At 42.9% G+C, this 27,634-nt stretch overlaps 1 protein-coding gene across 2 annotated transcripts; it reads left to right on the plus strand.

The window, feature by feature from the left end:
• Positions 1 to 247: 247 nt before the first annotated feature.
• Positions 248 to 27,097, plus strand: AGGF1 (angiogenic factor with G-patch and FHA domains 1). Of its 2 annotated transcripts, none has more exons than XM_084801370.1 (14): positions 248 to 686; positions 3,134 to 3,236; positions 3,837 to 4,039; positions 5,673 to 5,837; positions 6,722 to 6,910; positions 10,367 to 10,688; positions 13,261 to 13,372; positions 13,654 to 13,705; positions 16,212 to 16,313; positions 17,934 to 18,099; positions 18,811 to 18,893; positions 21,483 to 21,610; positions 22,830 to 22,929; positions 25,093 to 27,097. In XM_084801370.1, the coding sequence occupies exons 1-14, from the start codon at positions 576 to 578 to the stop codon at positions 25,291 to 25,293; spliced, it is 2,037 nt and encodes a 678-aa protein (XP_084657496.1). In that variant the 5' UTR covers positions 248 to 575; the 3' UTR covers positions 25,294 to 27,097. The 2 variants fall into 2 exon arrangements, with proteins under 2 accessions (XP_084657496.1, XP_084657495.1); XM_084801369.1 differs by having other exon boundaries at positions 249 to 770.
• Positions 27,098 to 27,634: the final 537 nt, after the last annotated feature.

Here is a 27,634-nt window from a genome sequence, read left to right on the forward strand (position 1 = left end):
GTAACATCAATAGAAGAACTCTCGGCTTTCGGTTGGGAAACATTTCACGAATCGGACTCAAAATCTTACACTGAAAAACAAAGAAAACAACAGGAAGTAAAAATATAGACTGCTGTTTTGCTACATAAATACTAACGTGTAAATTGCAATTGCGAGCCCCTAGAGAAGAGGGACCTGAGAACCGGCGCTGCCTGGCCTTTCTAGCTTCCCGTCGCTTCCGTTTTCCTCCTTGGCCCCGCCCACCTCCGGCTCAGCGTTTCCGGTTCAGCCCGGAACTAGAGCGCTTCGGCTTGCTTCTCCAGTCCTGGTAGTTGTCGGGCCCCCCGGCGTCTCCTGTCCTGTCTCCAGGAGCGTGTTCGAGCTCGCGGCCACGCGGCCCGGGCAAGATCAGTTTCGTCTCCTAGCTCGCAGCCCCGAGCACCGACTTCGGGACGACATGGCCGGGGCCCGCCGCGGCTGGCCGGGCGTGAGGACGCATCTCGCAGCCCGCGCGCTTCGGTGGCTCCTGGGCCAGCGGGCAGCCGTGTCGGTGTGAGCAGCCTCTCCGCGCCCTCGGACCCCGCGCTCACGGCCGCATGGCCTCCGAGGCGCCTTCGCCGCCGCCCGCCTCCCCCGAGCCGGAGCTGGCGCAGCTAAGGCGGAAGGTGGAGAAGTTGGAGCGCGAGCTGAGGAGCTGCAAGAGGCAGGTGCGGGAGGTCGAGAAGCTGCTGCAGCACACGGAGCGCCTGTACCAGAGCGCCGAGAGCAATAACCAGGAACTCCGCACGCAGGTGCGCGGTCCGCCTCCCTCCGGAGGCCCGGCCGGGCTTCCCTGGCCGGACCCAGAGAGAGCTTCTCTATGGAGTCTTTGAAGTCAATAAAGCCCAGAGCTGTTAAAATTTCCCAATACCTATGGAGCCTGCTGAACAGTGCAAGCCAGCTGGTTTGGACGTTTGTCTCAGGGCAGGCGTGAATGAACTCTAACATGGGCTACAAGATCTTGATCTCCTGTCCCACTGGCAATGGCGCGTTCCCCACCCCGCTTCCCCGGTCATGGTTGAGGGTTTTTTGTTGTTGTTGTTGTTTTGTTTTAGTTGAGACGAAGGCTGCTTTTGGGCCTAGAAATAACTGTGTTAAGGGAAGATGACCTTGAAATCCAGCTTTGGATCTTTCAGCCTCCACCTCCCGAGTGCTGAGAATCTGGGCTTGTTGTTTGGTCTTTCACTCCAATTTGGGATTCTCTATGCGGACTCTCACTCCATATAGGTCAGCCTGGCTTAGATCTCAGAATGTAGCCCCCAGAGTAACTCAAACTCACAGCAATCCTGTCAGCTTCCTAGGCTGGGGTTTCAGGCACAAAGCAACACCTACCCCCAGCCTTGTGAATTTGCTTAAAGCTAAACTGAGGATCCCATCTCGTATCTTGAGCGCCCTGTTTATAAAATCTGGTTGATGATAGCATGCAGCAATAAAGGTTAAAAGAAGGAACACCCTTTAATTTTACACACTCGCGCACACTCCATGTGTAAGGTGATCTGTGCTATCCTCTTGGGTTCACTTGTAGAGAGGTATGCCTATCTTACAGATAATAGAAGTGTGTCACATTTTCATAATATGTAGTAATGATAAATACTTGATACAGATGCTTAAAAAACAATATATTTTACCTTGACCATTGGACAGTTGTATATTCTAGCAAATTATTTTCAGATACATATTAAGTATTAGTCAACATAATGTTTCTCCCATAATTTAGTGTTTTATAAAACTACATCTTTTGGCTAGCCAGCACTCCCTACTGGGAGGGTGGAGTGTAGTTATCCTTCATCCCAAATATTTGAATAAGTTTCTTTGGAGCAGTAAATAAAGGATGACCTAATAGAAAGCCATCTTATATACTTCTTTGGGGATTAACAAGCCTTCTGCTTCTTACTTTGTTTCTTAAGAAATTTCATGTGTAACATTGGCATCAGGGCAACCGTTTTTTTTGTAAAGTGGTTGTGTAAATTGAGATGTTACTCAACGTACCTGTCTAAATGTGGTGGATACTAAGTGTTGCAGGTCATAGCAGTGCTGGTGGCAGTGGTGAAGTCCATGATGAGAGGCCGTTCTCATCATGTGATGGGTATGTCCACACTGCTGCCCTGCCCTGCACAGCAAAGCACAGAGGAAAGGGGCCACCTCTGTCACGTTCTTGTTCCATTCCGCTATCACTATTGAGTGATAAAAGAGCAAAAAAGAAAAAGTATATAATAGAGTATATAAACAGTATATAAATAGTATGTTAGTAGAGTATTTAAGTAGAGCGTATAAGTAGCTTTGCTGTGTTTAAGTAATTCCGAGTCACCGAGTGATGGAGAACTGTTGGCCTTGGAGACTGAGAATAAGCCTTTTTTATTTTTGTCCAAGCTAGGGGTAGAACATGCCTGTATTTGAATTATATTTCTAGCCTAGAAAGTATACTTCTGAGCGTTCCCCCACCCGTGTGTGTGTGTGTGTGTGTGTGTGTGTGTGTGTGTGTACACATACACCTCTGTACTTAAGTTGGTCTTTTCTTTCTTCGGTGCTGGGGACTGAGCCCAGGACCTCATGTTTACTGGGCTACACTGATTATTACGGGTCCATCACTGAGCTCCACTCCCTAGATTTTTGGAGGGATGATTCGAGTGGCTTGCCCTTCCTTTCTTTTTTTAGACAGGGTCTCACTGTATAGCCTTTCTGCCTTTGAACTCAGTGATGCACCCCCTGGAGTGAAAGGTGTGCACCACCATGCCCAGCTGTGATTCGGGTGTTTACCTTGGAATATGGAAACGTCCGCGAGGGGCTCATAGTGGCAGCGTGTACAGTTAGTCTTAACTATCTGGGGCTCTAAAGCCAGAGGATTGATTATTGGAGTCTGTGGGTTCATTATCAGCGTGTGCAAAACAGTGAGATCCATGTTAAAAAAGAAGAAAAGAAAGGGAAGAGGGAAAGAAAGCCAGAAGTCAGCCTTGGCTTGTGAATAGTTGTAGGGTTGCTGAAGAGAGGGGGCCAGCTGCTTTAGGCAAAGGTCTAAAAGGTCTACCAATGCCTTGTGGTGTCCTGAGGGTGGTAGAGGGCGCTGTTACTGGATTGCTTTATGGTTTATGTTTCCTAAAGCTTTGTTTCCTTTCAGGTAGAAGAGCTCAGTAAAATACTCCATTGTGGAAGAAATGAAGATAATAAAAAGTCTGATGTAGAAGTGCAGACAGAGAACCATGCTCCTTGGTCAACTTCAGGTACTCAGTGTCTAGTCGGGGTACACTAGTACCCCCTAAACATTCATGATGTACCAATGTAGCATTTCTTTAAAAAGAAAGCAGACAAGATACATACATGTGAAGAATCTGAGAATCCTGCTTTCTTGCTGTGTTACTTTTTCGGGTCAGTTTATAGATGGCAAGATAGAAATGTATTATAATCTCTAATTTCCTCAATGTTTGTGTATGCTTTCAATATTGTATCAAGTATTCTGTTCTTGTTGGTTAAGTCAGGATCTCAGGTAGGAGATAAAGCTAGCCTGGAACTTGCTGTGTAGCCCAGGCTGGCTTCCTTTGTTCCAGCCTGCCTCAGGCTCTCTAATGGTGGAAACCCCACCCCCACCCCATATGCCCCCATACTGATCTTACTGATTAGTTTGGCCAGTCAGTAAGTAAGGCTTCTGTCCACCCTCCCCCCCCTCTTCAGTCTGGCTTTGGCTTTGTGGCCAGATTTAATGGGTACAGCTTTGTGTTCATGCTCAAGGTTTCAATGGGTGCAGTTTTGTGTGAGCCAATCAGGGTTTGCAATTAACAATGAAACATTTCCAAACACTAACTGGCCATTTCTTTTCACTACAGATTATTATTATCAGACATACTATAATGATGATGGTCTTCCCAGTAAGGAGACGGACTTGTCTGCACCGCACAGTCAGTACGTTCCAGCTTCTACTCTTAATTCTAAGGACGAGTCTCAGATAGACAGCGACAGTTATGCTGGTGCTGATGTAACAGAGTGTGCCAGACACGGACAAGAGGATCATTTCACCTCGGAGTCACAGGTAATGAAAGGCTGACCCTCAAACCTGAGGCCCAGGGTTAGGGACAGAGGCAGGATTCCTTGATTCACTACGATGCGTATAAGAGCTATAGCCAGTCTTTGTGTGATTATGCAGGGAACACCAGTTTTGCTTTGTCTTTTGAAATAAAGTTTTGCTTTGTTGCTCAGGTTGGCTTTGAACCCCTGAACTCAGGTTGTCCCCCCTCTGGTGTGGCTAGAGCTTAGCAGTGTATCAGCATACTCAGCTGCGCTTGCTGCAAAGCAGAACTGGGAACATGTTCGTAGTTGTGCTTGTTTTTCTGTTTATGATTACATGAACTATAGATCTGGCGCCCAGCGTGGGGCCCGAACCCACGACCCTGAGATTAAGAGTCTCATGCTCTACCAACTGAGCTAGTCGGGCCTCTCGCGTGGCAGGCGAGAATTTTACCACCGAACCACCCATGTTGCCTGTTGTCTTCAGCATTGTCCTGTTTTTTGCAAATACAGGGCTCTACCTGCATATGCACCAATAGGACAGAAGAGGGCATTAGTTCTCTAAGCTGTAAGGAACAATGTCAAGCTGTTAAGAACCAGGTAGCTCTTAAGATTCACTTGTTATATGGTCAGATCTAATCTTTATAAGTTTAGTTGGTAGCCATATATTTTAGTAATTGTCAGGATATTTAACTCAGCCTGTAAACCTTGGCGCTCAGGGAGATGACCCCGGAGGTAAAGGGCCTGGCACCCTGAGGTCATTCCTAACCCTGAACCTTCGTGAAGGGAGAAGGAGAGAACCAAGTGCACACACACGTTTTCCTCTGGCCCATGGGCGTGCTGTGGCACTCCAGGTCACACTCAGCAGGACAGTAAAGCTTCGAAGGGCCTCAGGCACAAGAACCATGGTGTGTTTTACGTGGCTATTTGTCCCTTTGACTGGGGGATGCTCAGTATTTTGAGGACACTGGTCTTGAAATCTCAGGAACAAAGTGCCCGCCCACCCGAGCCTGCCAACTGCTGAGTACTGTATGTGTGCGTCCCCGAACTGGCTGTACCTGGAACTAAAATGCAGTTTTCTCTCTGTTCTACCTCACCTGCCAATTCCAGGGCCTGTATATTAAATATCTCATCATTGTTCCAAATTTCCTGAATGGTTTTCATATTTGTTTTTAAGTATGATTTTTTATGTAATGCATCTCATTTAATCTATAATTTTCTTCTATGTCTCTAGTTTTAAAGTGTCTTTATCTTTGTTTTAGAGAATATTTCGTAGTCTGTACTATATGGGTACTTTCATGTGTTACCACACATTTAACTTTGAATAATTGTTACCTTACTTTAGTGTCTTTAAAATTCAGACAAAATCAGGGGATAAGTGAAGGTCCGTGGTATAGCACTGGCCTCTCATGTGCAGGCCTCTGTCTTATCCACAGTGCCTTAAAACAAAACAAAAATAAAAAGATCAGGGTCAAGGGTAAGTCGGGAGACACTTGAAAATATTTTTTAAATGGTTCAGATTATAATTGACAGCCATGTGTTCCCATTATAAACTGGAAACAAACTGCAACAGCGCACTAAGGCCACGAGCTTTCAGATTTGCTAGGGTCCAGCTTAGCAACCACTTGTGTGTCACTGGAGTGACTGTGTCTTCGCAGGAGAGTGCATCCGCGTTAGCAGCAGAAGGCACCGCCCTAGAAGGGTCCTCTCTAGCTGAGAGCTTGAGAGCCGCAGCCGAAGCTGCTGTGTCGCAGACTGGCTTTACCTATGACGAGAACACGGGATTGTATTTTGACCACAGCACCGGCTTCTATTATGATTCTGTAAGTATCTCAGGCCTTCTTAATGCAGTGGTGTTGCAGTTTCGCTGCCCAATAGCAAAATTAAGCCCAAGCCGAAGTAAGGCAAGTCAGAGTTGGTATTTACAGATTGTGCCTGAGGGTTGGCGAGCAGCTTCCGCCCCTGGGTCTCATTCCTCCCAGGTCTAGTCTGCCAGTGATGGTGTCTGTGGTAGTTTTTAAAATTTTGTCGACTCTGAATGGTGATAGCCTTCATTTCAAGTATTTCTCTTTTTCAGTGTTTCAATCTCCTTGCTCAAAATGTCCTCCATTTTTTTTGAACTTTTGCCTCCAATTTTCTAACACGAAAAAAAGAATAGGAAACTAAAGAAGATAGTTTGTTCACCAGTTTCTTATACTTTATTACCCCCATCCAATTTTATTAGTTTTATTATTAAACATTAAATATTAAGATTTTTTTGTAGTGTTAAGAGATTTGAACATTCAGTACCAGCACATTGTCCTTTTCTTTCATTCTTTTTCTTCTTCTTTTTTCTTTTTTGATGCTGTTGGTTTCATATGCATGCCTTATCCATGCTTTAGTTTTTATGCCTTCAAAAAAGTTCTTTTCATTTTTTTTTGTTAATATGGTCATTTGAACCATATTAAATTGCTGTTTCACATAAAGTAAAACACCATAAATTGTGGTGGTTTCATTTGATACAATTAAAGTTAATTTTTTTTCTCACCAGAGAAAGCAAAGCAGACATTAAATGATTTTTTTAAAAAAGTTTTTTTCCCTAATTCATCTGAAAATACTATAGTTGTTAAGCATTCACCATCTTTGAATATATTTGACATTTCTGTTGCTTATTTTTCCATTTTGTTTCATTATATGTGAATAAAACTTACTGTCTTGACTTTGAAAGGAAAATCAGCTATATTATGATCCATCTACTGGGATTTACTACTACTGTGACGTGGAAAGTGGTCGATACCAGTTTCACTCTCGAGTAGATTTACAGCCTTACCAGACCTCTAGCACAAAACCAAGCAAAGATAAGAAATCGAAGAAGAGAAGAAAGGATCCGGGTTTTTGTTCAGCAAATGAAGAAAAGGTAATGCTTCCTTAATTTTTAAATTTGACAGTGTTTTGGTATCATTAATAAGCCACAAATTTTATGAATCTAAATATCATTTTGTGTCTTTGTATTTTAAATATGTCAATAAAAGTATCAGATTCTAAAATCAAAAGTTTAAGTGAAACAGGTGGGCTTATATTTTACAGACTCAGTCACTAGAAGTAGGAGTTTTGTAAAATTTGAAGGAGATGTATTTAAGTATATAAACACTTTACAATGTTTAGTTTTGGAGAGCATCCAGACATTGATTCAGTAAGTTACTTATTGTACAGTTAACAGAAGAAAATAATTCATATGTTGGCACATACAGATTCAACCTTTTTAATCAAGTAGTTTCTTACCTATTGAACTGCAAAATTAAAAATACATTCCTGGTTAATATGGAGTGAAGTTCATATTAGAGTAGAAGAGATTTTTGTTTTGTTTTAAATTATTTATTGTTGCTAGGCAGTGGTGGTGCACGCCTTTAATCCTAGCAGAGGCAGACAGATCTCTGAGTTCAAGGCCAGCCTCGTCTATACAGTGAGGTCCAGGACAGCCAGAGCTACACAGAGAAGCCTTGCTTTGAAAAAAAAAATGTATTGTTTATATATATAAATATACATTGTGTGTGTGTGTGTGTGTGTGCGCGCGTGCGCGCGCGCGCGCGTGCATGCAGGCAGTCACATGCTTGTGCATGTGTGCCATGGGCGTGCAGGTACACATGGAGGCCAGATCTTTTGGAGCTGGAGTTAAAACTGATTGTGAGTGGATGTGCACTCATATCTGCTGAGCCATCTATCTGGCCTGGTTCTTTTCGTTTCGTTTTTTGGAAAGAGGTTGACCATATCAAAAATCATAAAGATATTTTGTTTTCATTAGGTAGAAAATCTCATTTCTAGTAATTTATATTTCAAAAAATTAAAATGAGAGACAATTTCTTTGCTTAATTAACACAGCCATATGTATAAGAAGTGAGAAAGAAATGGGGGCCTGGAATGGACCTTAGTATTGGAGAGCTTATGTGACCTGTGCAAGGCCCCGGGCTTGATCCCGAAGCATCTTGGAGATCATGTCATGTGCAGAAAAAAGTTTTAGTCTAACGGACATTGAAACATTGGTTAGTTAAGAACATGACAACATAGGTAAGGAAAAGGAATTTAGATATGTAGGCTGAAAGGGATTTTAAAAATCACTTAGGACACTTCCATGCTACTTAAAATGTTAATGTTCTTATTTCTGCTCCCTGAATGGCTGAGGTTGGCGAGGGGTAAGGAGGCACTTGTTTGCTGCACTGGCATTATTTGAATTATGGTAACTATTTGGTAGTTAACTTTGGAAATTTTATCTCATATCTTTTCTTCTTAACCCAAAGAAATTTACTTAAAATAATAAATTATACTGTCAACATTTGGAAATAAGATTACCTATTTCATTTTGGTGACATTACCTAAATGAATAGAAAAATATGTCAGTGAACTACTAAAAATAAACTTTGGGAGCTGGGCAGTGGTGGCGCACACCTTTAACCCCAGCACTTGGGAGGCAGAGGCAGGTGGATCTCTTGAGTTTCAGGCCAGCCAGGGCTACATAGAGAAACTTTGTCTCAAAAATAGAATAAAAATAAAAATAAATACTTATACTTTGGGATCTGCGTTATAAGGATGTGTTCCCATTAAACTTTAAAAGCCCCTTTTGTTAGCAGTAGGAGGAGAGTGGGGGCAGCTGTGACGTGATGGTTAGGGAGTACATCCTAAGTAATCCCTTCCTGTGTACGATCCCCTTGAGCCTCACTCTTTACAGATGAGGACATGCGGCAGCCAGGTGACAGGGCTGAGCTCCTGGAAAAGCATTCTTATATATGTACACACACGCGCACGCGCGCACACACACACACACACGGGCAAGGGAGGAGATATACTTCATTGTCTCTACATATAAGTGCCCTTGTCTCTTACTGAATGTTTATCTAACAGTCTGTCCCAGGAAATCCTTTATCAAAAGCACCCCTGACAGTTTAACTCAGTGTCTAAGAAATAATAATAATAATAATAATAATAATAATAATAATAATAATAATAATAATAATAAAAATAAATAAAATACTGGAACATGCTTTTTTAAAGTGTGTGTGTAGCTAGGTAGATATTTTTGATCTAATTTGCATGGCCTGTAAAGCTCCCCATAGCTTTTTAGTTCCTTGCCCTTGTTCTTGCCCTTGGTGAGTTTGTACTGCTGAAAGTATATATAGTTTATCACACTGTGAGTGTTCAGCCTGTCTCCAAACTCGATTTATGCTGCTATTAAAAATCTGCTGTCATATTTTGTAAAATTACATGTGAACTCACTTCATTATACGCTGCATGGCAGAAAGAAAATTGAGAGTGCTACATACCAACAGGGGAAAAAAGACCAATTACTTTGTGCTTCTTCCCAGTTTAAATGATATTAATATATTGTCTGTTATACAGATGATGCCTGTAGTTAGTGACTGTATTACCTTTCCTGTGTATTGGAAATTGAACCCAGGACCTTGTGCGTACTAGACACACATCTTACTGCTGAGCTATATCCCTAGCCAATGTATTATATTCTTTGAAAGACACTGTGAGAATAAGCTTTGTGCTATGACCACGAAATGAATATAATGCACATGTTCATTGGCTTGATTTAGTATTTGTTTTGCATAATTTAAAGCATGCATAATAAAAGTGTATACTTTTAATTTGTTAATTAAAAGTTTTCATTTTTCATAAAGTATGACAAAAATTAAAGGCTATTGTAGACAGGATGAATTTTTAAAATTAAAGGCATATGAATAACATGTGAATTTTAACTTTCGTGTGTTTTTAATCAAGCTTGGTTATGTCTAACTCTTTAAATTTGTGTTATCTTTTAAAATATTTCTGTGTTTTATGAACATTTGTCTTATTTTAAAAGTAAATAAAAATGCAGAGTGGATACGTTCTCTAGTTTCACACCCTTCAGTAAGGAAGCTGCCCGCTGCGTGTGCCTGGGGCTGCAGTGAAGGGCCGGTGTCTGAGGGTATCCTGTACGTACAGGATTCTGAAGTCTTATTACAAAATTGATTATACATTTTCATTTTGGTTTTTAAATGTGATTACCAGGAAGTATAGAAGTGTAAACAGGAGTTGCATTACATTTTTATTATACAGCTTTCTAACAGGCTGTTACTCAAGGCAGGGAACAGGTGATGGGGGCCTGGCCTGGGAAGATGGGGGCCTTGAGAGTGGATGGAGGGACGGGTTGGGCTGTGGAGTGTCTTCCACTTGGACCTTGATCCCTTGTGATGCTGAGCTGGGCATCAACAATGAGTGTAACATTCTAAGAGTGATGGTGTCGTGAGCAGGCCAGGCAGGTTCAGAGTTTGCCGGGTTGGTGTCCTGTAAGACGCTGATGTTGTCATTTATGCCCCTGCCTTCCTCTTTCTAGGATTTGAGTTCAGAAGATCAGAAAGCCGGCGGTGCTGAGTACATAAACTGCAGTGAGGAAGAAAATCCTGCAACTGTGAAAAAGAAGGCCAAAATAGACGCTCCTTACCACAGCAGTCCCTCGAAGCTCACTGCTCCAGTTAGTGGAGCTGCTGGAGAGTCTCCTGCTGATGACAGCTCAGCTTCGTCTAAGGAGGAGAAAGCCAGAGAGAGTGACAGTGAGCCAGAGGAAGGTGAAATTACAGACTCTCAGAGCAACGAGAGCTCTGATGGGGATAGTGCCAGTGACGACAAGGAGTCCTCAGAAGAATCCGAGGATGAAGGTACATCAGTAAATAATACGCTCTGCTCATAAAAGAGCAAAATGTGCCAGTGGCTGAAGAGAATACCTGACCGAGGCACATGGGCTATTTTGATGGTTTTGATAATTATGCGAATGATCCATTGTCAGTTTTTAGTTTAGTCATGAGAAAATGATCAATAAATTGACTTAAGAAAATTGAACAGGCCGGGCGGTGGTGGCGCACGCCTTTAATCCTAGCACTCGGGAGGCAGAGGCAGGCGGATCGCTGTGAGTTCGAGGCCAGCCTGGTTTACAAAGTGAGTCCAGGACAGCCAAGGCTACACAGAGAAACCCTGTCTCGAAAAAACAAAACAAAACAAACAAACAAAAAAGAAAATTGAACACAAAACTAAACTTTTAATTCTAATACACATTAAGGCTCTGCTGTTCGTGGTTCACTTTTGCAATTGAAGAGGAAAAAGTAAGTTGCCATTAAAACCACAACTCATGAAGTCACTTGGTCATTCTAACATTTTTACTCGATCTTAAGATACAAAATACAGTGTTTTGTGTAACTGAGGGGTTTTTCTTATGCACAGCCTAGGTCTTAATAATGACATGGTGACCTTGTATTTATTAAAAGCTTTAGGCACTGTAGCTGGGCAGACACTCAGCTATTCCTACCCAATAATATGGCCTGGCTGGTACCTGCCTTAGTTTCGCCCTGGCAATTCTTCATCTGATGTCTTCCCAATGGCCACTCTGCTCTGACTCCCTGCTTGAGATTCTAGCCCAGCTATTGCCTGTTCAGCTCTTTATTTGACCAATCATAAGGTGATGGAGAACAATATTTATGAAATACTAAGGCAGAATAATAAGGACAGTACCGAAGTCTGGCCTGTACTCACCTCTCTGGGTACAGAAATCTGCATTTGAATATACAAAGATAATCTTTACACAGTGCACAAAAACATTGCTCCAACAATTTTGTAATTATAGTAAATAAATTTGCTCTTTTCTCAGTAGGCAGATCTCTTATTTTAAAATTTCCTGACTTAAACTAATTTGAAAATGTGTTCAGGATATTTTTCAATTTAAATTAAATTAAATTAATCAAGTTAAAAAGATTGATTTTAATTACTCTTAGAAATGTTAAATTTGTTGTATACTTTGTGCTGGCTACCAAAGGGACTCTCGCCATGTGTGCTGGCAAACATGGCTCTGGCCTGGGGGCGTGGCCTGCAGTGTCAGTGCCGAGGCTGAAGCTGCAGCTCAGGTGGGGTGGTAAGACAGGGGTCAGGGCTGGCAGCACAGAGTGCCTGGCATCAATCAGTACTTCTGCAGCTTGCAGAAGAGTACATAGAAGATGAAATGGTGGAAAGACTGACAAGGGCACATAGAAAAGTTCAGAGAGGGTAGGAGTCACACAGAGGGCTTGGAGCAGACAGAAGTGAAAGCAGAGACACTTTCAGAAGTCAGGGTTACCATTGGGTGCTAAAGGGTACCGTTAATATGAGCTTTTCAGGTAGGGGAGAGTGTTTCTATCACCAATGGAGACCGGTAGGCCAAAGTTAAGAGACTGAGCATCTCCATGTCTCTAGAGAGACTCAAAACAGAGATCTCTGGGACAGAGAGGGGCATCACCCAGGCTCTATCACCAAGAGAGTGATCCCAGTGGGTCCAAGAAATCTGGGACCCGTTGATAGGGTTTTCAGACAGTTCAGAACAGACAGTGGATTCCGGCTGTGCAGTCACCAGAAGTGAGGGGAAAGCTTGCCTACGCACCAACTGAAGGGAACGCGCTTTTCAGAAGTGCAGGAGTGTAGGGAGTTAAGGGCAGCCGCCAATTAGCCGCTGTTGGATGGGGAAGGCCCACGTGTTCGAGGCCTGGGCTAAGGCAGGTCCTGTAGACCAAATCCGAGACATTAATAATGGGGGACTGGCCAGCATGAGGGTGCCTAGCATGGCTCTGGAAGGCTTCCTCTTCTCCCCACTTCCCTTCCCCTCGCTAAAAACCACTAGATTACATACCTAAAGCTACCCACCAAAGACTGCCACTTCTTCCCTTTGGCTCACCTAATTAACATGGTCAATTAAAATTAAACACCTTATCCTAATATAGGAGGGGGGCTCCCATTTTACCTTTATAAACCGCCATTTGCCTGCGGGCCATGTCTGTCTCTTTATCCAGGGGCAGTCCTTTGTCCCCTCTCTGGGACAGATAGTCCTGCCCCTCTCTCTCTTGTTCCCTTCTTCCTTATCCGGTGTCTCCTTTTGTTGTCTCTTATTCCCTGCCCTTTGTTCCTCGGGGGCAAATAATTCTCCTTTGGGCGTGGGGGTCCTGAGCTGATCCTGTTCTTTACAGCTACTCTAATAATAGTAACCATCACAATAATAAGTGTTATGCACATGCACACAGCAGAATTTTACAAGTTTTTTGTTTGTTGCTATACTGGGTACTGAACCCAGGACCTGACAAGGTCCAGGCAGTTCTCTGCTGCTGAGGTCTGCCCAGTGTAATTTTATTTTATGGATGCCTCCTAGTTATCTGTGTGAAAAATTTAATTTTCATAGAATTTAAATTAATGTTTACCTACCTCTTACCTTGGTAGATGAGGAAAAAATTTGGCCGCCCTGCATTCGGGTGATTGTTATTAGATCTCCAGTGTTGCAGACGGGCTCGCTTTTCATCATCACAGCTGTAAACCCAGCCACGATTGGGAGGTAAGGATGCTTCAGGGTTGCATCTGAAGGTCTTCCACTTATTCCAAAAAGGTGGGTGAGCAGTGTTGTATTTATGGCATTGTTCTATGTGCTCTAGAAACAAGAAGGACTAAAGATGCATCTTTACTCAAAGAATGCACATTTAATAAGAAAAATGATGTAACACATACTGTGTGGAAGCATGCAGACTCTAAAGTGCCACTAAGAGTGGCATGTGACCCTATCATGTCACTGTCAACATGTTGTCAACATTACTGAAGCCACTTTCCTTACTGTTGCAGAGAAAAAGATATGGAACATACTATCCGAATCCCTGAAGCTGGCGTTAGCAAGGTAAGACCCTTAGTCCAAACTGTAGCCCATAAGAGGGGACAGCGCTGCACCTGAGCATCCCTTGCCTGTATCCCAGCACTTGGCGGGCAGAGGCAGGAGAATGCAAGTTTGGGCACAGCCTTGACTATACAGTGAGTTCCAAATTAGCCTGAGCGACACAACAACATCCTATGTAAAAACCAAAACAAACAAAAAGGAAACCCAAAATCATTTTAGTGGAAAATGTAAGACTTTCTGTGTAACAAGAGGGTTAATAGTTTAGTAACAGTACCTATTTTATCTCTTTCAGTATTTGAGAAAAAGTCTTTATCACAGTTTGAAAATTATGGAGCTTTTGTGTTTAGGTTTGGTTTAAGACAAGGTCTCTTGTAGCCCAGGCTAGCCTCCAACTCCTAAGTAGCAGGATCTGCTTTAAGCTCCCAGTCCTCCTACATCTACTGCCTGAGAACTATGTAGGCACGGACACCGTGCTTGGCCAGGATTTTTGTTGTGTTGTTTTGTGACAGGATCTTCCTCCCCTTGTTCCTAGGCTGCCTAAGTAATCTGGCTTCAGCCTCCTGAATTAGTAGGAACATAGGTGTGTGTCACCAGGCCTGGCTAATTATGTTCTGTTTAAAAGTCTGAAGCAGGAGTTATAAAACGTGGACACATTTAGCTGAAGTAGTAAACTAGTATCTAGTTAACACATTTATCAAGTGATGTAAATATGCTACATTTTGTGGCAATTCAAAAATAAAGCCAACTAAAGTGGTCGGTCACTATGAATTCAATTGTTTTGCCACCCATGGCTAATTTAGCCTTGTCTACCTGGGGATCCTGTTTCCAGCTTTTCTCAAAGTTTCAGTGCCTTCATGTTGTTAACAGCAAAAGTTGGGTTTTCAAAACAAACAGAATTGTAGCTTTAAAACAGAAGGGACAGGGTTAGCTTCTGGGGCTCTTAATGCCCTGTATTTCTAGCTCTGTTTTTACTGTCCATCAGTCACTGTTGAAAAGTGTACCCAGAGCTTTGGGACTAGTAGGCGGGCATCTACCCCCATGTCTCCCAACTTTACTTTTATTTAATGGAGTAATGTGAACCTCACAGAGACTATGATGTTTGACTTTTAAGAATGGCATCTAGCTGGATGTGATGGCGCACACCTTTAATCCCAGCACTTGGGAGGCAGAGGCGGGGGGATTGCTGTGAGGCCAGCCTGGTCTACAAAGAGAGTCTAGGACAGCCAAGATAACATAGAGAAACCCTGTCTCTAAAAACCAAAAAAAAAAAAAAAAAAAAAAAAGAAAAGAAAAAAAAAAAGGCATCTAGGTCAGTTTGGTCTATAGAGTGAGTTCTAGGATAGCCAGACCTACCTTGTCTCTGAGACAGAGAAACCTTGTCTCAAAACAAAACAAAATAATGGAATTTATTTCTCCTTATTATTATTCGGAAAGTCTTCCCCAAGACTGATTTGGAAGCAGAGAATCCTCCTATCCTGTTACTTACTTTATGCTTCCAAAGCAAGTCCAGCATGTAACTTTAGTAGTAAAGAAATTCCTTCCCCTTCTCAGCTAGGCTAAGATGCAGAGATTTATGTGTCTTGCTTTTGCTTGGTTGCTTGCTTCCTTGAAAGTTCCTGAGTGTTTCAAGCCAGTGTGTATTGAGAATTGTAATGATTTTAAATGTGCAGTGATAATACTCATACCAAAAAAAAAATCAAGTAGTATGTACAATATAATATAATCTCACCTGTGTTTTAAAAATAGAAGAGGCAAGATATATTCAGAATTTTTCATCATAGTGAAAGATGGAAGTACAGCCTCTATATGTCTGCCTGTAGCCAGACTTTTGGATACTTTATTGGGTTCTTTTTCCTCCCTCCCTACACCACCCCATCCCTTCCAACCCCCAACCCAACACTGGGTAGGATAGAAAGAAGGTCGGAGGGGAAAGGGGCGTTAGTATCATTAGACTACTTCCTGCTGATTAGGGGCATTGAGGTCCTTGGGGGCAAATTTGATCTTTGTGGTAAGGATATCTCTAACCAGCAACCAGCAATCCAACAATAGCAGCAGGCGCAACCAGCAACCTGCAGCAGCAGCGACAGTGGGAACAGCAGCAGCAATAGGGGGAGTAGCATCCACGGCCTCTCTTGGGGTCTGGCATTTATATATCCTCTGAAGAGTTCCCAGAATTCCAAACAAACTATCTTCAGCTGGCAAAATCACTCCCCTGCCAGAGCATGAGACAAATCATAATTAGCTGCTATGAACAAACTGAAGCATCCCATATTCCCATACCTGGGATTAAAACAAAAACATTCACATAACATAACTGGGTTTTTATAGAAACCAAAAATTCTCACTCCATCTACCAGAGACTTTTAATAATTTGTCTTTAGAAAAAAGCATTAAGAGAAAACAGGTGAAATGATCAGAGACTAAAATCCACACCATTACATAATAGTGATGTTAGCTCTGGGCTGAAAATGTGCAAATCTTTGTAATTAATTGGTTGTTTTTCTTCAAGTTTCATGCGGAAATTTATTTTGACCATGACTTGCAAAGCTACGTCCTTGTGGATCAGGGCAGCCAGAACGGAACCATTGTCAATGGGAAACAGATTCTTCAGGTGAGTAAGTGTGCAGTAATCCCTTGCACTTTCTTGTCTGATCTTAGGTTCCAGTCATGACAGATGTCACTTGGTTCAGACCAGAGATGAGGCCCAAATGTGTAACCTGGTTGGACATTGCCAGAAAGGGCTAGAAAAAAGTTTTGGAGATACTGGTCTGTTGAGTTTGGCTTCTAATTGTGTCTATATTGCTACTTTTAGGTATGAATGTATCATAAAACTTATTTAGGTTAAATATTCTTTTAAAAATATGTGTGCACGTGCACGCATGCATGCACACACATGCCCACGTATGGAGGTCAGAGGACAGCTTCTGTGGAGTCACTTCTTCCTGCTGGCCCAGGCTGAGTATTCATAAAGCAGCTTTGGTGGCCCTCTTTGTTCCTGTGTGCTGCTGTAAATCTACCCCAGGCTCCACCTGTGTGTCAAGCAGATGCTGTCCCTCCAGTGCACCACTAGATGTCCCTAACCTGCCCTTTTCTTGTCTTAATAAAAGTAGTGCTAAACTGGGAATTTCCTGAAAACCAGAGTACCCCGACAGAGCAACTTAGGTAAGAAAGAGAATTGTCCATCACGGTGAGGAAGGCAGGACTGTGAATCATGTGGCTACACTATCAGACTTCAGGAAGCACAGAGAGAAAATGCTAGCACTAAGCTCCATCTGGGATCCCAGCCCATGGCATGGTGCCACCCATCAGGTGGATCTTGCCACCTCAGTTACCCTAATCTCGGTGATCTCTGACAGACATGCCAGAGGTTTCCCTGAACTATGTATATCTCCACAGTGCCCAGAGGTCCCCTTCTATATAGACTCCCATGGTGTGCCCAGAGGTCCCCTGAGCTATAAATGCTCCCATGGTGTGCCCAGAGGTCCCCTGAGCTATAAATGCTCCCATGGTGTGCCCAGAGGTCCCCTGAGCTATAAATGCTCCCATGGTGTGCCCAGAGGTCCCCTGAGCTATAAATGCTCCCATGGTGTGCCCAGAGGCAGTAAGTGATTCTCTATCCTCTCAAGCTGATAATGTAAGCCGTCAAGGAGATCTGTTCCTATGCTTCAAGAATGAAAGATGGAGATTAAACTCCAAGAAAAGCTCAGTGGTTAAAGAGTGCTTAAGTCCAGTCATGAGGACCAGAGTTCTGACCCCAGTGCCCATGTAACAACTGTGCACCCACAAACACCTGAACCCTACCTCTGAGCAGCCTTAACACATTCTTCTCTCAGCATGCATAAATGCGTGTGTGCATGTGTACACAAAGTAAAGCAATTTTTTTTTTAAAGAAGAGAGGCCATCACTTCTTAACATGTAGCTCTCCTCTGGTTTGTGCTTTGCTAATAGATTAAAGTCTAAGTGGGCTGGTGGTTAAGAAGATTGGTGGGCTTTGATATAATCAAAATTAAAAGTAGCTTTTGGGGAGTACTGTCAGGTTGGTCCCGGAGCTCCAGGGAAGTACATATTCTACCACTGAGCTACTTGAGCTACTGGCTCTAGTAGTGGTTTTCAGGGTCCATCCATCAAATCATAGAAGTGTGCTTGTGTCTCCTTTTCTGAATATTTCTTTTCCATAACGTAACCAAGTGACTACTTTGTATTTCTGTTTAACTAAAAATTTTTCATCTAGCCAAAAACTAAATGTGACCCTTACATCCTTGAACACGGCGATGAAGTGAAGATTGGGGAGACTGTACTGTCCTTTCATATTCACCCTGGCAGTGAGACCTGTGACGGCTGTGAGCCGGGCCAGGTCAGAGCTCACCTTCGCCTGGATAAGAAAGAGGAACCTTCAGGTATGTGAGACACGTTAAGTGTGGGTACAATTGTTAATTCACTGAGTGCTTACAATGCTCTGGGGGCCTGTCCCTCTGTGCCATTGAGCCACACCTCCCAGCCTCCCATCCCTCTGCCATGTGGGTTGCACAGCCTGTGTCTAGGTGACGTGGCTGTTGTAGACAGGGTGCGTACACTCCTGAGTGAGCGCGGCTGCAAGGCTAAGAATGGCACGTGCAGGGCACCTCCATTCCACGTCCCTTTAGAAACTATATGTGTAAACTGACTTTCAGAAGAGTGGGTTTTGTACAGCCATCGTATTGGTTAACCCCCCTTCCCCACCCTCCCTCTTGTCCCACCCCCACTTAATGTTAAGCCTCTCTTTCATGTCACATATGCTCTACTTTCCCCCCTCCCTCTCACGGGCCCCCTCCCTCGGCCTTCCAGATCCTCCAGAACTCCAGGCCAAATATGCAGACTTACATTTTTATATAGCAGCGAGAATAGTGACATTTTATCTCTCTGGGCCTGGACGAGGTATCTTAGCATATAATATTTTCTATTTGCTGATGAATGGCTAATGATGTGATATAGAAACACACAATGGAATTTTATTCTACTATAATGAAAAATAAGATTATGAAAGTTGCAGGACATGATGTGAACTGGAAACTATAAGCATTAACTTTTTGTAAAGTCTGTCAGATTCAAACTCAAGTTTTTCCCTTTAGTTGCTCCTGCACTAAGTAAGGAAGAAAAAGAGTTGGAAAGGAGAAAAGCACTAAAGAAGATTCGAGTAAAGTATGGTTTGCAGGTAAGGATGTTGAGTAATGTTTCATTTGTTCAATGTACTACGAGCATTATATATAACTAAGTACTATTTACCACGATCACTTACGTAATTTCTATAGTTGTGGTCTTTATAACTTAACTGCTGAAGTTGACGTTGAAAATGTAGACAGTTCTTATATAAAAAAAAATATCAAACTACTAAAAATGCTGCAAGAGAAGATACATAATTGGACCAGAAAGGAGTCCAGAAGGAGACCCACGTATTCACAGATAGAAAGCTTAATTTTTAAATCAATGTAAATGTAGTGTGATGGAGAAAGGGTGCTTACCCTGTCCCCCAACAAATGGTGCTGGAATGATTGGATGGCCATGTGCAAAGACCAGAAACCAAAGAATAAATAGTAAGATCAAAACCAGTGTTGGGCCGTGTTATACGCCCTGTACTGAATGACCTGGAAATGTGTTATTGATGTAAATGTAGAAATGTAAATATGTGTGTACAAGATGGGTAGAGGGCCGTGCTGCCAAGTCTGAGGTCCTAAGCTTGGTTCTTAGGATCCACGCGGTGGAAGGGAAATTGTACATATGTACACACATGGATACATGGCTGACTAATGTAAATATAACAAAGTCTTTAAAATGTGAAACAGAAAACTTAAACTTGTAGGAACATTCTGTCAGTGCTAGCTATTGAATTCAGGGCCTCTCTCATGCTAACAAGGGTATCCCTAGCCCAGGAAATCTTTCTGAAAAAGAAAAGATTAGGTTGCTGGGTATGATGGGTGCACCCTTTTAATCCTAGCACGTGGGAGGCAGAACCGAGTTCAAAACCAGCCTGGCCTGCAGAGTAAGGTCCAGGATACACAGAGAAACACTGTCTCGAAAAACTAAAAAAAAAAAAAAAAAAAGTTTATTTTAGCTTAAAATTCCAGAGAGACAGAGTCCTTTAATGCTGGAAAAGGCAATGTGGTGGCAGGACCAAGAAGCTGATCACACAGGAAGTGGAACAAATCTGTTAAACTCTCTCAAAGCCCAGGGCTAAACTCCCTTCAACAAGGCTCTGCTCGCTGAAGGTTCTAAACCTCTCAGTACCACTAACTGGTGACATTTATCAAATAGCCGCACCATGGTTTGTTTCTGTTTTTTAAATGTACTAGATTTTAGCAAACACTTTGCACACAGTTGGAAAGTAAACATGAAAAAGTGGGAATGTGAGCGACTACAGAGACAGCAGCAAGCATCTACAGAGCGGTGTGGAGCTGCTAAGCCGACTGTAGGAGCCATTGGGAGGGTTGTAAGGAGGCTGCAGCTCATGGCTGGTGATGAGCTTCGGTGGCCGTGCTGAATGCTACAGTTATTCTGGGAAAATAAGGTGGCAGCTGTTTAAAAGTTAAAAGGAGCTGGAGGTGTGTTGATGATCCCAGTTCATGGTCTCTGCCAGAGAGAAGTGCAAACATCTACAAAGACTGGTAAGCAAATATTTGTACTGGTTTTTTGTTTTTTTAGTAACACTTCCAAACTCAGATATTCAGATGTCTTTTTGTTTGTTTGTTTTTGTTTTGTTTTTTGTTTGACAGGGTTTCTCTGTGTAACCCTGGCTGTCCTGGACTCACTTTGTAGACTGGCTCTGCCTCCTGAGTGCTAGGATTAAAAGCATGCACCACCACGCCCGGTTCAGATGTCTTAAATATGGATAAACAAACCATGCTGTAGTCTTATAGTAGAGTACTATTTATCAGTTAAAAAGTGAGGACTGTTGAAACAGGGTGTAACATAGGTGCCATTGCGGTGCCTGGGTACACCTTTGTCATGAGCGTGTCATAATATATCTGCTGAGAAAGGGTGTAACATAGGTGCCACTGCCGTGCCTGGGTACACCTTTGTCATGAGCGTGTCGTAATATGTCTGCCGGGTGTGTGTCCTTCCTGGGGAATCCTTATATTCTCTGTACCCACCACCTGACACAGGACTTAAGCCACTCTGTCCTGTGACTATGTGTTGGATAGTGACAGGGTCATGTAGATGGAGCTATAGTAAAGCAAAAGCTAGCTTGTCTACAGGATGGACCATTTTCTCATCTTAAAATGACTCCTTGTTTTTCCCTTCCAAGAAACAGTAGCAAACTCTCTTGGGCTCTTTGCAATCCGTAGAGAAAGGGGGAAATAGATATTTTTCTCTCAGTCCCAGGAGTTCAGGCCTTACTACTATATGTTCATAGCTGACGATGTGGGCACACATGCCACAGTGCCATGCAGAGGCAAGAGGAAGCCCTGTCAAGCTGGTGGTCTTCAATTTCTGTATGGGTTCTGGGGCTTATGTTGCCAGGGCTGCACGGCGAGGGCCTTTTCCCATTGAGCGACCACACACTCGTTTATATGACAGTAGAAAGCCATGGCAGTAAGTAAAAAGTACACTGGATTTTCAGCATATTATCCCTTTGTCTTTTTGTTTATTTTGTGCTATAACCTGAACAGCATGGAGCCATGATAGGATGTCTGAGGGCGGCGGCTTATATAGACACTGCTTTTCATTCATGTCTGCAGAGGCCCTGTTGGGCCCTATTTACTGTTATGTTTTCCTTTTTCTCAATCAATGGTTTGTGATTGTTAAGAATACAGACTATGAAGATGAAAAAGCACTGAAGAATCCAAAATATAAAGACAGAGCTGGAAAACGTCGGGAGCAGGTTGGAAGCGAAGGGACTTTCCAGAGAGATGATGCCCCTGCATCTGTTCACTCGTGAGTGTGACTGACAGCCTCGGAGGCGTTTCTTGTTTTATACTTCATAGTTCTTTTTTCTTGGTAAACTGGCTTTGTTAAAAAGGACGAAAAATGTGATTTTGAGGCCTATAATGGGACCATATTTACATATTAAATTTCGTATACTACTTTTTACCCTGGGTTGAATCAATTTGAATTGTCCATGCAGAAATGAAAAGTATAAGATTGTGATTTTTCTCCTTATCTCTGAACTATACTATTTGACCAGGTTTAACTTAATTACAGTTGCCGGTCACTTTTCCTTTATGGTGCGTAGAATGGGATGTCAGTTAGTGAAGTGAAGAGTGTTGCAAGTTAGATGCAGCAGGCAGCTGAGCAAATGCTTTAGAAATAGAGCATTTCTTATGCTGCATAATATGTAGATTACACTAGATTCCAATTGGAAGATAGAAATAAAGAATGAAGCACATTGGCCCGCTTTTCTTGGTATATTATAAGAGAAGCTGAAGGAACACCCATACACCGAGGAAGTAATAAAAATACAAAATTAAAATTTTCACATTAAAAAATCCATCACACAGAATGCACGTAGGGAACAAGGGATTCTGTGTGCCCTTTTTGTTAGTACATTGGTATAGACAGAGTGGCACACTGTTCTGTGCCGACTGTTCAACCCTGGCATGCTGTGGAGGACCAGCGCATTGAGAGTTCACATTTCATGGACAAGAAGTACAAGATTGTCAGTAACCTTTGACCTGTGCTAATCCTGCCCTGTTCTCATTCCCAAAGTTAATACCATACTGACGGCAACAGCTTTCATTTATTTTGAAATTTTAAGTGAATGGAGTGGTACAGTATTCACATGGCATCTGTAGTCTTTTGTCCTCCGTAGCTTTTTTGGGTACAGCCTTTTCATTGCCAAAGAACTTACCTTGTGAATGGCCTCAGTCAGCCTCAGTGTGTGTGGACATCTGAATAGCTTATGGTTTGTTGCCATTAGGTTTGCTTGTGAGCACTCATGGGTGCCCTTCCATTAGGTAGCATCTATGGAGTAGAATTCATGTACTCCACTTTTTGGAGTATTGTCAATTTTTATTTTTTATTTATTTTATTTTTTATTTTTATTTTTTGTCAATTTTTAAAGGTAGCTTTACCAGTTACTTTCATGCATGAGTTTATTATACATGTGGCCTAAAATGTCTTATAAGTCAGTAATCATCTTAATTTTCCTTTACAGTGAAATTACAGATAGCAACAAAGGCCGAAAGATGTTGGAGAAGATGGGTTGGAGGAAGGGAGAGGGCCTGGGAAAGGATGGTGGAGGCATGAAGACGCCGGTAAGGCTTGAGTTTTCTTCATTCATAAACCCTGTGAGTAGACAGTGCCTTTGTGTAGTCATGAGCCGGACGCTGCCAAGCGCTGGGGCTGTACTAGGAACACAGCACAGACGTGGGTGAGCCTTTCTTGTGTTCTCGTTTAACACAGCTGGGTTCTGTTTGGTATTTTGTGCTTTGGGGGAGCCTTGTTTAGATTTTTTCCCCCTCTTAAATCAGTGTTGGTTCGTGAATCAAGGGTTTTCTTGTGCTTTTTAGTTGTGTGGGTTTTTGGGTTGTTTGCCTTACCTTGTTGGGCATAAATCCAGGGCCTTGAACATGCTAGGCAAGCAACTTTGCCAAGCTGCCCTCAGTCCTTTTAACATTTTTTTGTTTTTTGAGAGGGGTTTCTCTGTGTGGCCTTGGATGTCCTAGACTCGCTTTGTAGACCAGGCTGGCCTCGAACTCACAGCAATCTGCCTGCCACTGCCTCCCGAGTGCTGCCTTTTAACATTTTAAAATGACATTCTTACTAGTCTGGTGCTGAACATTGAAGGTACAGCTGATGTTAGGTTACACATAGGCAGGTTCTGCATTAACTGGAACATTTGTTACACTCAACAGCCCTAGAGCATTTCATGTACAATACAGAGAATGATGTCTAGAAAACAATGTATCAGTTACATTTTAGTCCCGTAGTTTATGGGCGGTAACAGTTATCTTACACGAACGCGCACACACACACACACACACACGCACACGCACACGCACACGCACACGCACACACACACACACACACACACACACGAACTTTTGTAGTACTTGATATCTGCCGAAACTGATGGCCCACCAGCGTGAAGGCAATGGCAGTTTTGTCATTTTCATTGGAGCATGGTGGGAAGAACGGTTTTATAGTTGGACCTGGGTGTGTCTGAGCTTTATCACGGAGTCTTTGAGCACATTTGACGTCCTATTGCTTATGTAAGGTGGGCATGATAAGAGCCGTTTTCAAGAGGGTCCTGTAGATAAATCCCTAAGCTTACATGAGGCACCGGTCTTTGGTAACTTCCTAATATAATAAGAGGCTCTCGTCTCCTGATGGGAAAGAAAACAGCAGTTAGGTTCTCAACATATCTCTGTGTGCACACACACTGGACGCTGGACCCAGGGCTCTGTACCTGCCAGGGCACACTCCAGTGACTAGCAACATTCCCAGGACACACTCCAGTGACTAGCGACATTCCCAGGGCACACTCCAGTGACTAGCGACATTCCCAGGGCACACTCCAGTGACTAGCGACATTCCCAGGGCACACTCCAGTGACTAGCGACATTCCCAGGGCACACTCCAGTGACTAGCGACATTCCCAGGGCACACTCCAGTGACTAGCGACATTCCCAGGGCACACTCCAGTGACTAGCGACATTCCCAGGGCACACTCCAGTGACTAGCGACATTCCCAGGGCACACTCCAGTGACTAGCGACATTCCCAGGGCACACTCCAGTGACTAGTGACATTCCCAGGGTACATTCCAGTGACTAGCGACATTCCCAGGCCTCCTCTTAGTTTTTACTTGAGTGTGGCTAAGGCAGGAATCTTACTGTCCGTGGCCTTTACTGTGGGTTAGAAAGGGATGATCTGCTTTGTACCATTCAGGTGTGTCCAGCCTTTGTCTGTGGACTGTGACAGTCCAGCCTGTGTCTGTGGACTGTGAACAGTCCAGCCTGTGTCTGTGGACTGTGAACAGTCCAGCCTGTGTCTGTGGACTGTGACAGTCCAGCCTGTGTCTGTGGACTGTGACAGTCCAGCAAAGCTATGAACGCATCCTAAATAAAACATAAACGTATATAAGACATAATGGGTCTTTTTTATTGTTCATGTTTTTGGGCTAACTCTTGCAATTTCGGAGCATGATAGGAACATTCATCACAATTGAAATGGACAAGCGTAAAGGTTTGACACTGGCTGTTCAAGGAACACTTTGGTTTTGTATAGAGTTACTAACAAAAGAGCTTATGCTCCATGGGAAATAGCATATGTATTCCTGTGTGTACTTGTTCATGTGACATGTGATATTTGCATGGACCGTTAATAAGTCACAGAATTGTAGCTAACCGTCTCTGCACAGCAGTGTTTGGTGTGTTCAGGTTCTAAAACAATTCCTTTGCTCAACTTCCGTAACAGATCCAGCTTCAGCTTCGACGGACGCATGCAGGCTTGGGGACTGGGAAGCCCTCCTCAATTGATGAGGTTCACTTTCTCCAGAGCAAGAGCAAAAAAAACTGGGACAAAGCGCGAGAGAGGTTTGCGGAAAACTTCACAGACTCGAAGCCTCTGAAAGATGCACCGGGGGCCGTGCCGTGGGTGAAGGGGACTGCAGAGTGAGGGTCTGTCACAGGAAAGATTAGAGCTTCACAAAAGGAAAAATGGACGAAAACTTGATTGTAGAAAGCTTGTGTCCCTAAATCGTCAGAAACGGGAGGGAACTCTTAAGGTGGCCCCTGATTTACACTCGCGTGAGCACGTGTGGTTTGCAGCGCGTAGGAAGCATTTTTTTAACTATGGAGCAGGAAGTGGACTAAAGTTCACAGGGCACTGAGCAGAGCTTCCAGACTTTTGTTTTATCCTATCACCTCCTACACCTGTAGAGGGCAATGAGCCCAATGAGCCGTGTGAACAAATTGAAATAACCACTAATGACTCGAGTGTACATTTGTCCTGTCTCCGTGTATTCATTATAAGATGCACAGACAAGAACTATCAAACGTTTATAAAATAATTCTATGTGTATACTTGTTTACACTTTTAGAACTTAGGTTTTTTAAGAAGTCGAGAAGCCGTGGGTAGTGGAGCCTAATTCTATTGTCCTTAAAATAATGGCAGTGATGACACTGAAGGACCGATGAGCAGGTGACATATTGTAGAAAATTAGCCTCACACTGTTTTCTTCTGTGAAGAATGTTGATTTGTACTATATATTCAGCTTTTGCCTTTGAATTTTTCCTAGCTGATGAAATATTTGATATAGACAACTGGGTGCATATTTAATGTGCTAGCATTTTTAGTCTCGATAAATCTCATTGCAGGCAGTGGGATTGTGCCAGAGAAATCTGACTACTAGTGCAGATGGGTCACTTAGCCAAGGCTTCAAACACAAACATTTACTGGAAATGCCCTCAGATGCAATAAAAAAAAAAAACAACTTAAGATTTGATTTCTTGAATAAATGACTTCAATATATTGGTGTCCTTTATATTTGCAGCCAGCCACAACTGTCTCCTTTGCAGGCAGAGGGAAAAGCCTCTAGGGCAGGTGTCCCAATTACCAATGCCTCGCCCCTCCCCCCAGCCCCCAGCTGTTCACTGGAAAGTTGACAAGGGAATTGTCCCCCTTTGGGCAGTAAGAATAAGCTGTAGCTCCCTATCTGCAAAAAAGAAGTGTCTTTAGCATTCAGATATAAGCGCAGGAATTTCTAATAACGAAAGAGATGAAGTCATGGGAATAATTCAGACTGGAAGGTGGAGCTCACCCTCCAGTGGTGCAGCGTGGAGTGGGTGCTGAAGAGTCAGTGTGACTAGAGGGCTAGGGGCGAGAATCGACCGCAGAGTTCCTCATTTGGATAGCGTCTGTGCCCGTACAAATGCACACACACATTCAGGCACACGCATACCACTTGAAGGCGACAAGGAGTCTCTGCGTTAGTTTTTCTAAAGTGGAAATCAAAATTATATCTTGGTGCTGCCTTCCAGAAGAGGAAACAGTAGGACCTTCAAAACTGGCTTTGTTTCCGGCGGGTTTCCTTCTTGTACTTAGTAAATGACTGGACTGTTTCCCACTTTTAGTCTACTTTGGGGGAAGTGTTTTTCATGGGTCTTTTTGCTAAGAAAATGGAAAACTAGAAAACAGTGGTAAAAATCAAAATAAATGTACATAGTATGTGCATTCTTAACCCTCTGCAGATCTGAAGTCTCAGGGCTATATGGTGTAATAGTAATGTGTTGAATAAATGTCTTTCTGTCTGGAAAAGAATCTTATCTCACATGTCTCTGTAGACAATAAAAGAGGACATGTATGTGTCACCAATTGGTAAACTATAAACATAGAACATATGTGAGCGTCTGTCGGTTTAGAAGCATACGTGTGAGTTATATAGAGTTAGGATTATGCATAAAATTGTTTTAAATGCAAATTTTAAGTAGTATGTTATTCATGTGGTACAGATTTGCTAATTAATGTAGTAGGTTTTAAGTGCTGGTTTAAATTGAACTACAAGTTGCTGAATTTTAAGCAATTTAACATCTTAGTTTTGGTCGAACATGAGTAATTTACAGTTGAGGACTGAAGGAGCCATTCATTTTAACAAATCATTTCCTGGTATTAAATAGCTAATGGAAGCACTCCTACTCAAAAAGAGTTTTGTTTTTTTTCCTCAGCTTTTAAAAGAGGATTACTTCCCACATTTCCTTTTTATTCTAATTATGAGCTCCACCCCACCCCACTCCAGCTCAAACTGAAAGTAGCTAGGACCATTCTGAGGAAGCCTGTTACTGGGCCTACTTCGCAACAGCAATGGAGGCAGCACAGGAGAGGGCCTCTCAGCTGACCGCCGAGCGAGCCTGAGCAGCCTGCTTGTGTAGCTGGGAAGTGTGTGCACCCATCACAGGTTGTCATGGACACTCCCAGCCTTACTTCAGCACCACTCACAGTCATGGATGTTTTGGATTGG

The sequence above is a fragment of the Acomys minous genome, assembly GCF_964271855.1.
Source record: "Acomys minous genome assembly, chromosome: 11".
Classification (NCBI taxonomy): domain Eukaryota; kingdom Metazoa; phylum Chordata; class Mammalia; order Rodentia; family Muridae; genus Acomys; species Acomys minous.

What these genes read in the sequence shown, in the direction of transcription:
- AGGF1 (XM_084801369.1), top strand. Translation starts at nt 576, where the DNA reads ATGGCCTCCGAGGCGCCTTCGCCGCCGCCCGCCTCCCCCGAGCCGGAG. An exon ending in TGCTCCTTGGTCAACTTCAG is followed by an intron (nt 3,237 to 3,836) that starts GTACTCAGTGTC and finishes TTTTCACTACAG; the next exon opens with ATTATTATTATCAGACATAC. An exon ending in GCCCCTGCATCTGTTCACTC is followed by an intron (nt 21,611 to 22,829) that starts GTGAGTGTGACT and finishes TTTCCTTTACAG; the next exon opens with TGAAATTACAGATAGCAACA.